Source organism: Macrotis lagotis, chromosome 2 (genome assembly GCF_037893015.1).
Source record: "Macrotis lagotis isolate mMagLag1 chromosome 2, bilby.v1.9.chrom.fasta, whole genome shotgun sequence".
In the NCBI taxonomy this organism is placed as follows: Eukaryota; Metazoa; Chordata; class Mammalia; order Peramelemorphia; family Peramelidae; genus Macrotis; species Macrotis lagotis.
In genome coordinates this window covers 322204040-322216705 of record NC_133659.1, presented here as the reverse complement: position 1 = coordinate 322216705, position 12666 = coordinate 322204040, and the positions used below count along the sequence as shown (strand labels likewise).

Sequence of the window (12666 nt, the reverse complement as noted above, 5' to 3'; positions counted from 1 at the left end):
CCATAGGGGTTAGAGAGGGAAGGAAGTGTCTCCTCACAGGAGGAACAGAACACTGTTCTCCATTTCCTAGATTGCAGGGTATTGGCCCTGCATTGGGGCAAAGTTTGCAGCCCAAGCAGGAAGGGGAAGACAAAGAGAAGCTGGGTCTGAGCCAAAGGGGCAGCCAGTCCTGGAGAGTGGCTCTTCTTGGCCAGATAGGCCCTATTTCCTGGAAGACCTTTTGGCGCAAGTTCCCATGCTTGGAGAATGGACATCCTGGGTGCAGAAAGCATTTTAGTTCCATTCTCTTTGCTGCACGTGACTGGTGCAATCCGAGCAGTATCTGGTCTCCAGAATCCCTCAGCCCGGAGAGTTAAGGATCTCTTTTGTTCAAGGGTCAGAAGATTTAAATATGAATGAGATAGGAGAGTTTATCTAGTCCCAACTCTACCCCTTCTCCCAATCCCCTCCATCTGAGCCTGGGAGCCATTAGAGGACCAGCCCAGACTTGGGGGGACCAAGGACCAGAGCTGGCACTTGGATGTGGGACTGCCTATCTAGCCTGCCACTTTCTCCCCCTCTGCCTATGCCCCTTCTTCCAGGCTCATTTTTTCTTTTTTTTTCTATTTTTCACTTTAATTACTGAAATCTCTGGCAATGTCAGGATGACAGCAATTGTTTACAGCAAACCTTAATTCAATCAAATTTCCTTTAAAGAACAAATTCAGCAATCTGGGACAACATAAAATATAGATGAAAAGCAGTACAAATAAACATTGGGTTTTTTCCTTTTATACAGAAATCATGTTAATTTTTGACCAAGGCACAAAACATTTAGTGCATAAACCAGTTTCTTTCAGGATTCAATATTTTAGTCTCTTGGACCACTTGTACCCAATTTACTATTCCACCAGATACTGAACTTTTCTAACAAAATTAAACATGATTTCTGACCAGATTGGTGGTAGTGTAAACAATCTTAATGATAAAATGTGTGCTTAAAAAAACATCGTGTGAACAAAGAGAACAGTACTTTAAAAGCTTGCTTTTTATCTTTAATGCCTTCACTATTACATGCAGAACAATGAGTAGTCACTGGAAAGAAGAATTGTATGCTATTATGATAAGTTCCATCATAATCTAGTCTTTAAAATGGAATCTCTACAGAAGCAAGAAACATTTTCACTTCTGGGTCATCAGAACATTTTAAGACAAGTCTGATGAAATGAAGTTAGGGACTATCTGCCAGGACTAGAGTTAGATGAACCAGTAGAGGCCAATTCTTCTAAGTCATGACTGTAAACCACAAATTTATGTTCAAATCTCTTGCACATCATTCAGTCCAAACAGAGTTTTGTTCATTTTAATCCAATGAAGACTTCAATCTGCAAAATGTTCTGGAAAAGAAACTCTGTTCATCTGGGATGTTATAAGAGGAAAGGGTTGGTTGTACTTGTGGACTGGGATGCAGGTGGAGGAATTTCTGTACTGTGAAGAGGTTGGGACATAGATCCTGACATGGTTATCCCATGGCCCATTCTAGTCAAAGATGTCACATTGCCCAAAGATGGTATTGATGCCTTTCCAACAACTACCAGTGCCATGGAAGGCAGAGGTATTGGTTGCATGCTCATTGATGACATAGTGCTGAAAGGACTTATTCCCATGATGGGGCTTGCTCTCATCTGATTTAATGTCAGGGACTGAGGCTGATTCACCTGGAAAGGATTGATTGGAATTGGTGCTGTGGAGGAACCTGGGGCTAAGAATGGATTCAGTGAAGGAACTGGTTGTGATGGCTTGGTTATTTGAGAGTCCAGATTTACTAAGGCTGCACTGGGGCCCAAGGAGGACTCTAGTGTTTTCCAAGTTCCACTATGTTTGCCTGAGGCCAAATTCACATGTTGATAATTAAAGGCATCTGGACTTGTTTTGGGATGGCAAAGAAAAAACTGATTCAGCTGTCCTTTTAGAAGTTCAGAGGTTGTCAAATTTGGAAAAATCATCTTTAAGTGTACCATTGAAGTTATTGAAGAGATCAGAAGATCCAGAAGTGGAAACAGTTTTGTTAGTAGCTGTTGGTCTCCAAGGACCTGTGGTAGATTTTGCTACTCCACTAGCTGATTGGGAAGGTACCCATGGATCTGTGTTCTTTGGAAGTGACTGAGCAGAGGATCCTGCAGATGCCATCCATGGGTCAATGGGACTGCAGGATTGGTACCAAATGATTGCCAAGGGTTAGAAGTAGTTGATGATGTAGTTGCAGTTCCTCCCCAGGGGTCAGTTTGGTTGGTTATAGCTGATGTTCCCTATGGTTCTTCCTTCTGAGGGGCAACAGCTGAGTTGGGTAGGGCATTCTTCAAATCCAACAGAGTATTATGCTCTTTCATTCTTGGAATTTTAAGTATCTCTATGACTTTCTTTCAGAGCCATTTGTAATCTTAGATCATCTCCCTGTCTGAGACATTCTCCCTGCTCTGCAACTTCTCTGTTCATTTCTAATGCAAGCTGTAGCTGAAGTTTCTCTTGTCTTAGGTCAGGCCTGTTCCAGCTCCAATGAAACATGAGGGGAAGTAGAGCCATGATAAGATGCTGGGGAGCCTCCAGACTTGCCATAGTCTTGTTCAGAGTAGCTAGTTGACAGGTTGGGATGACTGGAACCTCTACCAAAGGTAATATGGTTACTACCAACCCCAGTGGTCACCTGAGCTATTTGCTAAGTCATTCATCATCCTTCAGAAGGGATACCAGCTGTTTAGACTTCTTCCTTACATTAGTACCTTGATCTTTACCATCTCTATCAATGTACTGGAAATCTTTTAGTGTCTGGATAGTAAATATATTTTCCTTACATTGCTGTGTTACTCATTCTGAGCCAGTTTTAATCAGGTAATCCAAGAGTGTCAGGACCTTATACTCCAGTTCTTCCCATGGTCATTTAGCCATTTTCTGATCATACTCATGATTTCAGAAAATGCCACCACATTGTAAGTCAGGTCTGCTATTTGTCATTAGAGAACTAGAAGAACCCCAGGAGGTGGCTTCTCAAGCTTTAATTTCAGCCTCAGAATAATTGTTCACAATGTTTATCTGCCGTCTTATAGACAAAGTCATCATTTTTATTTTGTTATACTTTTAAAGTCCTTCAAAAAGAAACAACTTGGTAGTCAGCAAGTTTATGTCCTATGGTATTTCAGTGAATGATCTGAAGCAAAGACTTTACAAAATAATTTTCTTCTGAGTCTCAGAGACAAAAAACTGGAAGCCATGATCTTCTCTTTTCCTTCTCCAGTCCCCCACCCCGGGCTGGAAGCCCAGATATAGGGCACCGGGGAGGAGATGATGAAGGGAAGGAGTTGGCTGGTGGGGAGCTATCTGCCCAGCTTACTCTCAGCCACCACATCTGCCTCCCAGCCCCTTTTTCTTAGTAAAAACTGAGCAGTCTTTGGTAGCTAGCCCCTTTCACCCTCCTCTAATATGGAGCCCACTCTCCCATCAGAGAAGTAAAACCAAGAATGCTCCTTCCTCCGGCTTTTATTTCCTCTTCTTGGAAGATTTCCTTGCCATGGGATGGAGCCTGTTTTCTTGAACAAACTTAGTGCTCTATTCACCCAAGTTGAAGCAGCCTGGCAGTTAGCATGGTATAGAGTTAACAAAAGAAATGGGTAGGTTCTGGGACTTTCTAAAAGCATCATCAGAGAGAACTGATTTTCTCCCTTCTAAGTTTCTAAGACATTAATACTAATAATCTACACCTAGTTTACAAAATACTTTTCCCATTTTATAGATGGGGAAGCTGAGGCACAGAGTGGTGAAGGGCCTGGAGTCAGATACCAAGTATTAGAAACAGGATTCAAACCCAGGTCTCCTGAGTCTCAGTTCAGTTCTCTTTCTTCAACCAATTGTGTCTGATATGAGACCAGAACAGCCAATTTAAAGGTGAATTATTTCTTCCCAGTTGGGTGTTTGATGCCATAGAATTGGTTTGATTGATTTCCCTGATTGTAAGATTTGGCATTATAAAGTTATGCTCTAATTAAGAAACCATGTCACTGGTTCTTTGTTAACTTCATTTGATTTCGTCCAGAGTTGTTTAGGGCCCTCTTCAAAGTCTTTAGAATTTTTTAAAAGACTCTTGAAAGCAAAAGTCTTCCTGAAGTCCTATTCTGATACCTTAGCATGATTGGGGGGGGGGTTCCCTGAGTTTTCAAAAGCTGTGTATACAGTCTAGTTTGTTACCCAAGGACCAACCTAGTCACATGCAAAGTCTCATCATTGTTAGGTGATAAGTTATTTGAACATGCTGATCTGTTAAACAGAAACATAGAGAATGGGCTTGTCTATATTGCAGTAATTCAATGATGGTGGTGAAGTGGCAAGAAGGGGGCCAGAGAGTGCTGGGAGTCATCCATTTTTAGATTGTCCATAAATAAGTGTTTAATTATTAATACTTTATGTATACCATCTCTCCCTGTTTACTGGCTCATTTTCCTCCTGCCTACAGATATGCCCATGTTTTTTCCATCTTGAAGAAACCCTCACTTGATCTTTCTATCTCACTCTGTTCCTTTATGTATTCTGCCTTTTGTAGCTTAACTCTTCAAAAAGATGCTCCCACTTTCTCTCTTCTTCCTTTTTTTCTCATCCCCTTACAATTCAACTTCTGACCATATCATTCCACCACAATTGCTCTCTCCAAAATTATTCATGATCTCTTGCTAAATCCAGTGATCTTTTCTCAGTCCTCATTCTCCTAAGCCTTTGACACTGTTGATCACTCTCTTCACTCTAAGTGTTCAGATACCTCCTATACTCCTGTTTTTCATCCTGCCTATATGACTACTCCTTCTTGGTCTACTTTTGTTGTATCCTCCTTCAGATCACACCCTCTAGTCTGGGCCCTCTTCTCTTCTTATTCCTTTGCTTGGTGACCTCATCAGCTCCCATGGATGATTCTCAAATCTCCCTTCTTGCTCTAACCTCTCTGCCGACCTCTAGCTGGCATCTCCAATTGCCTGTCAGACACCTTGAACTGAATGGCTATAAACTTAACTTGTCTAAAACAGAAATCATCATCTTTCCCACTCAAGTCCCCCCCCCCTTCCTATTTACTTTCCTCTTACTGTGGAGGGCACCATCCTCCCATCCCTCAGGCTCACAACCTAGGATTCCTGGACTGGTTACTAGCTCTTTCACCGCCCCCCCCCCCCCCAATCCAAACCATTACCAAGACCTGTGATTTTGTCTTCACATGAAAATAGCTCAGACAATCCCCTCTTCTCAACTCTGACACTGCATCCAGATTCTTACACCTCACTCCTGGACTACTGCAATACTTGTTGGTGGGTCTGCTTTTCTCAAGTCTTCCTTCAGCCACTAAAGTGATTTTTCCTAATTGCTGATCTGATCATGTCATTCCCCTATTCAATAAACTCTAATGGCTCCCTGTTGCCTCCAAGAGCAAATAAAACATTCTCTGTTCAGCATTTAGAGAACTTCAAAACTGACCTTCCAAGCTCCTTTCCCACCATCTTTCTAGAATTCTTACACCTTACTCCCTGACTACATGCTCTTCCATCTGGTGGCACTGACTTCCTTCTTGTTTGAAAAATGAGATACTTCATTTCTTGGTTATAAGCATTTTTCTCCTTGACTTCAGGTTCCAAGAAGTCTTTAATATTCCCTCTTAATTCTAGTGCCTTCTTTTTGTTAATTATGTCTTATTTTTCCTACATACAGCTGTTTTATATATGTATATATATATATATATATATATATATATATATATACATATATACACATATATCTGCTTGATTTATCCCTCCCATTAGATCTTTTTTTAATTTAAGGCAATGGGATCAAGTGATTTGCCCAAGGTCACACAACTAGGAAATTATTAAATGTCTGATGTTGAATTTAAACTCAGGTCCTCCTGACTCTAGGACTGGTGCTTTATCCATTGCACTACCTAGCTGCCTCCCAACCCCCCCCCCCCCATTATATTGTGAGCTCCATGAGGGTAGGACTATCTTTTGCCTTTTTTGGTATCCCCAGCACTTAAGACAGAGCTTGGCACATGTAATAAATGATTATTGATTGCTTTCTTTGCCCATTGATGATCCCTGGAAGATGACATGGACCATATCAAAACTGATATCCTCACAGTAAATTAATTGACATGATACAAGCAGTTGCAGATACCTCCTTAAATTCCAAGGAGCAAATAGATAGCAAATGGTACAGATTTGTCAGTGTTTCTTCATAATAATCCCTTTTCATCATCAGTGGCAATAGAAATAACATAGAGACTCAACACTTTGTTCCTCATGTAACATATTAGGATGCAGGAATGTCACTTAAGAAGATTAACTGAGCAGAGCATTTAAACCAGACCACAGACACATAGAAGTTGTATCTACTAGAGGTGATAAAGCTTGAAAACAGTGAAGGCTCATTTTCTCAAATACCTTCTAGAAAGGAAGTTTCCCCAAAAGAATGAGGAAAAGTAGCATAAGATTCTGTTTCTCTAAAAGGTAGACCTATATGCAATCTTTCTCATCTTTATGAAATTTTTTTGAAATGTTATATCTATATATTTAACTTGATTTTTATAAGCTATATTCAAAACAGATCACATTTTTCTAGATTCACAATTGACTAAAAGGGGTAGAGACTGTAATTTTCCCCAGTTATATTGTTGGTCGATTTCCTTAAAGATTATTGTCCAGGGGTGGCTAAGTGGTGCAGTGGATAAAGTGCCGGCCCTGGAGTCAGGAGTACCTGGGTTCAAATCCGGTCTCAGACACCTAATAATTACCTAGCAGTGTGGCCTTGGGCAAGCCACTTAACCCCATTTGCCTTGCAAAAACCTAAAAAAAAAGATTATTATCCAATAGGTATAATTTTATTTGATCTATTTATATCATGAGCCTTAAAAATGGGAGACTTTTGCTTTAAAAAAGTATTTTCTACTATCACAGAGCATTGAAGAATTCAAATGGAAGGATTCCCTATAGCTAATGAGGGTCTCTAATTTATTTTCTGTTTATTAGAAACTTTATACTGATTGCATCAGCTTTAAAATCTTAAACTGGGATCCATGAATCAGTTTTAAAAGCAAATTTAATAACTATGCTCCAATATAGTGGCTTTCCTTTATGATACTATGTATTTTATTTTATTCATTTAAATGCTCTTAAGTTCACCTTTGACCTCAGTGTGACCCTTTGATCTATTCATATTATTAAATAGGTCAAATGAAGAAGGGTTTGTTCTGAGCTTCTTAGAAAGGTCCATGGTCTTCATCAGATTTCCAAAAAGGAAGCATGACACAATATGTTTCAGAACTTTTGCATTAGAACATTATAAAGCATCCTCCTGGAGATCCATAATCACCTAAGAGTTTTGCTCAAGTATTCACTTAGGAAAAATTAAATGGATGAAAAATGCCCTTTGATTCTATGCAGTAAGTTGGGTACTCCATAGAATCAGTCCATAAGTACATATATTTTTGACAGACCTTATGAACAAACAATCAACTGGTCCCAGAATGGATAAAAAGGAAAAGAACTGGATTTTTCTTTTAATGATCCCCAGGCTTTTCTTTAGCACAACAATCCATCTTTTTAACATTAATAATCTTTGGTGATGCCGCAAGTCTTCAAGTTGTGAAATATTGCAGTCTGTGAAGAATTCCAGTGGATGGTTATTGGAAGGGCTATTGAACATTTCATACTGAGTATGAAAAGGCTATCACATATCATCATTGGAGAATAGTACAGGAGGAACAGCGCAGACTCCAAACACAGAAATGTGTGACTGGAAAAGCAGGTGGTTTTGAGAGCTAGATGTAACTGAGAGATTTCCTGTGTATGGCTTTGGGTACCTCATCATTTCAAAAGATTTAGAGGTAGGCCCCTTACATGGAAGGCCCTGTGGAAGACCTATGGACATCTTTGCAAGATGCCTTCTCACTCAAAAATTCTTTGACTTGAGTTGAAGTAATAATCACTCATTTAAAAAAACTTATATTTTTTTTCCTGTAGAAAACCAATCTGAAGCAAAATCTCATCTTTCTACTATTAATGTTTCTTCATTTCCCCCTCTTTTAATGCTTTCTTATTCTTTAGGACAGTGGATATCATTATTTTTAAAATTGTCCTAACAGTCTGGTGATGTCAATTTGTATATCTGCTGGAATGTGCCATCATATTTAAGATTTTCAAAAATATAGAGCAGCATTTATTCAGATTTTCTTCCTTCTTTGCATTCTTCTCTTGAAAGATACTTCCATGCTTATAACATAAAATGACTTAGGGTGAAAGTTACCTAAAAATGATGAGCTTCAAGTTTCTGTTGGTAACTTTACTTGCTTAGACTTCAGTCTCTCTCAGTGCCTATGGAATTGATTTGCTTTTGTAAGAAGAGAAACTATCTGAAATTTGCATCAAGAATGAATAGCACTAGAATTTTTGATGATTTTGTCACTTGGTTGGTAAGTTTTGTAAATGTGCTTTGAGGTCTCCCATGATCTTACTTTGACTGACCATTCCTAGGACCCAAAGGATTTTTGCAGACTTAGAGATTGTTAAGCAAAGCGACTCCCAGGTCATCTAGTACAATCCATATGAAAGAAGAAATCCTTTTATGTTATTCCTGAGAAATGAGACACACCCAACTTCTTTTTTAAAGTCTTATTGAGAGGGAACTCGTGGGGCAGGACATTTCATCTCTGAGTCAAGGGGTTTTAGAAGTCATGTAGTATGATTTGTAACTCTTTAGCTTAGCTTTCTAATTAATTAACTTAATTAAAACCATCTTAAGCACTGTGTGGGCCAGTCACTTAACTTATCAAGGACTCAGTTTTCCCTTTTCTAAAATAAAGATTAATATTATTTTCATTGCCTACTTCAAAGGGGTATTGTGAGAAACTTGTTTTTAAAACTTAAGGACCATGTAAATGTGAGTTATTTTGAATAAAAGAAAAGTAGGTCTTTGCATTCTGTAGTCTCTTCCATCTAAGTTTTTCCACCTTGCCTTGCAGACATCTGGTGGTGAATCTCCATTGATAGAGATGGACACATTTGAGATGGGAAATTGCTGATTTTCAGCAGCTTGGCTTATTCTTGGTCATAAGTCATATTTTAACTATATATACATATATATATATATATGGTCTGTATGTATGTTTGTTTTGACATGCTTTTAAAATATTCTTATGAAAAGGAACAGATTTTTTACCTAATTTTTTGTGCCTGTAGGTACCCAGATTGAAACAGATCTCATTAATGAAGATTCCAAAGTATGGGTTTTTTCACTTCTTGTAGAAATATTCCTGGCTTCCATCAGTTTAAAGCCATGTATATTAGTACTAGATGGAATTGAAGAACTCATTGGTATTTATGGAATTTCAGGACAGAAGGTACAATTTTTTTTCAAAATTATATTTCTCTGTATTTTATTATTTGATAATTGATGAATTAAAAATAATATTACTCACCAGCTTTTTACTCTATATTTCAAATTTCTTTTTTTTTAGCAAGGCAAACGGGGTTAAGTGGCTTGCCCAAGGCCACACAGCTAGGTAATTATTAAGTGTCTGAGACCGGATTTGAACTATATTTCAAATTTCATCCTTCATATTCAAATATGATACTGTTGACAGTTATTGAAGGATGTAATATCATGGCTAAAAATAGTACTAGGATTTGCAATTTTCCATTCCATTTACTCTATCAATCTATCTATCTACACTCATATATGTAGATATGCACATGCATAAACACATAAACAAGGGCTCATAATTTAAATAGGCCAAATAAAATGTGTTTTATAGTATATATATATTTATATACAATATATAAATGATGGGTCAAGTGCAACTTATTTTATCTTTATTTTTCCTCTCCTTATATCCAGAAGGAATTTTTAAGCAGAAGAATAAATATACTTTTACCATGAGGTATTTAAGTGCTGCTAAACATTGCTTCTGAAAAAAGTTTGCTCTACATGCCTATTAAAAAAATAACTCTCTAATAAAATAGTAATAATGAAAGCTCCCATTAGTATAACACTTAAATTTTGCAAAGTATTTTGTGTAAATTATTTCATTTTATCATAAAGACTTTTTTTCTTCCTGTGGTTTGGAATGGCAATGTTGAATAATTTGTAGCTTGAGAAAGCCACTAATAATACCTGGTACATACATACTTGTTAAATTTAGCTAGCTACAGACATCCTCCAAAAGGGTATTCTTTTATTAAGGTAATTGTTCTCTTAAACAATTTTTATGAATATTCTTTGTTTTTTTAATATACCTTAATTTTTAGATAGATTACTCCCTTACCCAAGGAGCCTTTCTTGATGACATATCATTTTTGAAAGAGGTGGAAAAAAGCACTTTATTTAGCAAAAGTAACTACTGTGTTAAGGTCTGACATGATATCTAGTGTTTCCCAAAACCTGCATATCTCCTCCCTTTCCTCCCCTCCCCCTGCTTCTATAAAGAAGGGAAGGAGGTATTTTTTTTTATCTCTTCTTTAAATTAAGCTTGATCATTTTAATTAAATAAAATTCAATTTATTCTTTTTTTACTACTGTGCTTTCAATTTATATTGATGTGATCATTGTATATATTGTTTTCCTGTTTGTTTACTTTACATCATTATAAATTATACAATAATAAAATAAGGACAATTTTGATGTTTTGTTAAAGTCTGTAAAGCACTTTCTGTAAAAGATGTTTTTTCTCACTCTAGGAGGTAGGTGTTATTATCATCATCATTTATCATCATGTTTCAGAAACCAAGGCAGAAAACAGTAAAGTTGACTTTCCCAGAGTCATACAAGTAGGAAGAATTTGGAGGTCTTCTAACTCTAGTCCAGTGATCTCTCTCTACTGTGCCGCATTCACATTTATGATTTCTTTGGTACAATAATATCTGATTACATTAATGTATCAGTTCATTCATCCCCCAGTTGATACCAATTGTTCTTTAAGATTCTAGTTGGTGGTTTTTGTTTTTCCATTCCCTTCAGTTCCAAATGTTGCAACAAAGATGAAAAGGTGAAGAGAGAAAAACAAACTGTAGTTCAATGAAATAGTTAATACCCCATTGAACTTGGTTTAGGAATTCCTAAATGGATGTTAATTGTTCTTTAAAAAACACTTTTTGGTGTCTGTATTTGCCAGAAAAAAAAATTTTAAGGAAAAAAATGTTATTTGATACTTTTGGCTTTTGATGCTACATTTCATTTTCCGAAGTTCCTTTTTCTTTTTTTCCCCTCAGGACCTTCCCTTGGAACAAAGAATATATAAGCAAAACCTGTGAACATATCTTCCATTCTGATGGCTATTCCATAACCATAGTCACCCATATCTCTGCTGAGAACAGATAGATATGTGTTGTACTCAGCAGCCAGGTTGGGTGATTGCAGTAATTTTAGGCCAGCTTTCTTTCATTTGTATTTGCCTTTATCTTAATGTGGTTGTATTCATTGTTTTCTTAAATTCTTAATATGCTAGAAAAATGAGTGACATCGTATAGAATAATACTGTGAATCATATTTCTTGCCATCTTTGCTTGTTATGAGACTGTATCAAGTTATTCTAACTTTGTAAACCATTGGCAGAATTATTTTGAAAATAATCCTAAAAAATGTAAACATTTCTTTGACTTTTTTCTATTAGGCGAAGGACTTTTCCTGGCTGCCCCCCTCCATTTCCCCTAATTGTAAGTTAATCATGAGTACAGTATCCTCAAGTCTCTCTTACAAATCACTGTCTGCCCGATCAGATGTAAAAACAGTGGAGCTCACCATTGCCTCTGATGAAAACACGATTATCAAAATTTTTGAACGGTATCTCACAGTACCTTGCAAAAACATTTTATTTCATCGAGAGAAACGTAACTCAAGAAAAAAAACATCCCTAAGTCCTTTGAAAATTGCAATCTTGGCCAATGAGTTTCAAGAATGTTTACTCTACCGAAACGCACCAGAATGTATTCAGGAATATCTAGAAGTACTTTCCCTTCAGGACCTGTGGGAATTAATTCTCAAACGATGGGTTGAGGACTACAGTTGGATTATCAAACCCAAAAAGATAATAACAACTCAACTGGACACTAAAGGCCGTAAGTGCACTTTCTAACCAGTGATTGTTTCTTTTGGATCCCAAAGCAGTGGTATGAACAAAGATAGAGTGGAGATACTCCAGAGTCTCAGACCAGCAGTACTCATAGAAGGGAATGAAGCTGTTCCATTCACTTTAGCAGACACATTTATTAAATGCTTCTGTAAGCAATGTATTGTATTTGGAGGCTTGCCATACATTGTTTAAATAAGTCCCATAGTCCCTCCCCTCATAGAGGTCATTGGGTTAGGGAAACATACCCTACAAAAACCAAGGCAAGCATGGCATGTAAAATATCCAAACCAGATAAGCACATAAGACAGGTGGGAGCACAGAGTTACATGTTCTAGAAGGGTCAAGAAGAGAATGGCTATACTTGGAGGTGGGAGGAAATGGAGGGACGCAGGGAGGATCATTTATTCCAACTTGGACATGTGACTTGTCAAGATAACTCAGATAGAAGTCATCTAAAGGAGAATCTGAACCCAAGTCCAACTTGAACCTAACTTGGCTAATGAGTGTCTAAGGCAATGTTTGTACTCCATTCTTTTGAT

The 12666-nt window shown here is 37.4% G+C and overlaps 1 protein-coding gene and 1 pseudogene across 4 annotated transcripts in view; one reads left to right on the top strand and one right to left on the bottom strand.

The window, feature by feature from the left end:
• The window catches only part of LOC141515287 (putative tetratricopeptide repeat protein 41), an 83095-nt gene that overhangs the window by 36542 nt on the left and 33887 nt on the right, over window positions 1-12666 (top strand). For all 4 annotated transcript variants that reach the window (XM_074226729.1, XM_074226726.1, XM_074226728.1 and 1 more), the window contains exons 7-8: window positions 9240-9400; window positions 11669-12113. In XM_074226729.1, the coding sequence (XP_074082830.1) occupies window positions 9240-9400; window positions 11669-12113 (606 nt within the window). The remainder of the gene's footprint in view (window positions 1-9239; window positions 9401-11668; window positions 12114-12666) is intronic.
• On the bottom strand, window positions 2289-3096 carry LOC141510899 (epsin-2 pseudogene; annotated as a pseudogene).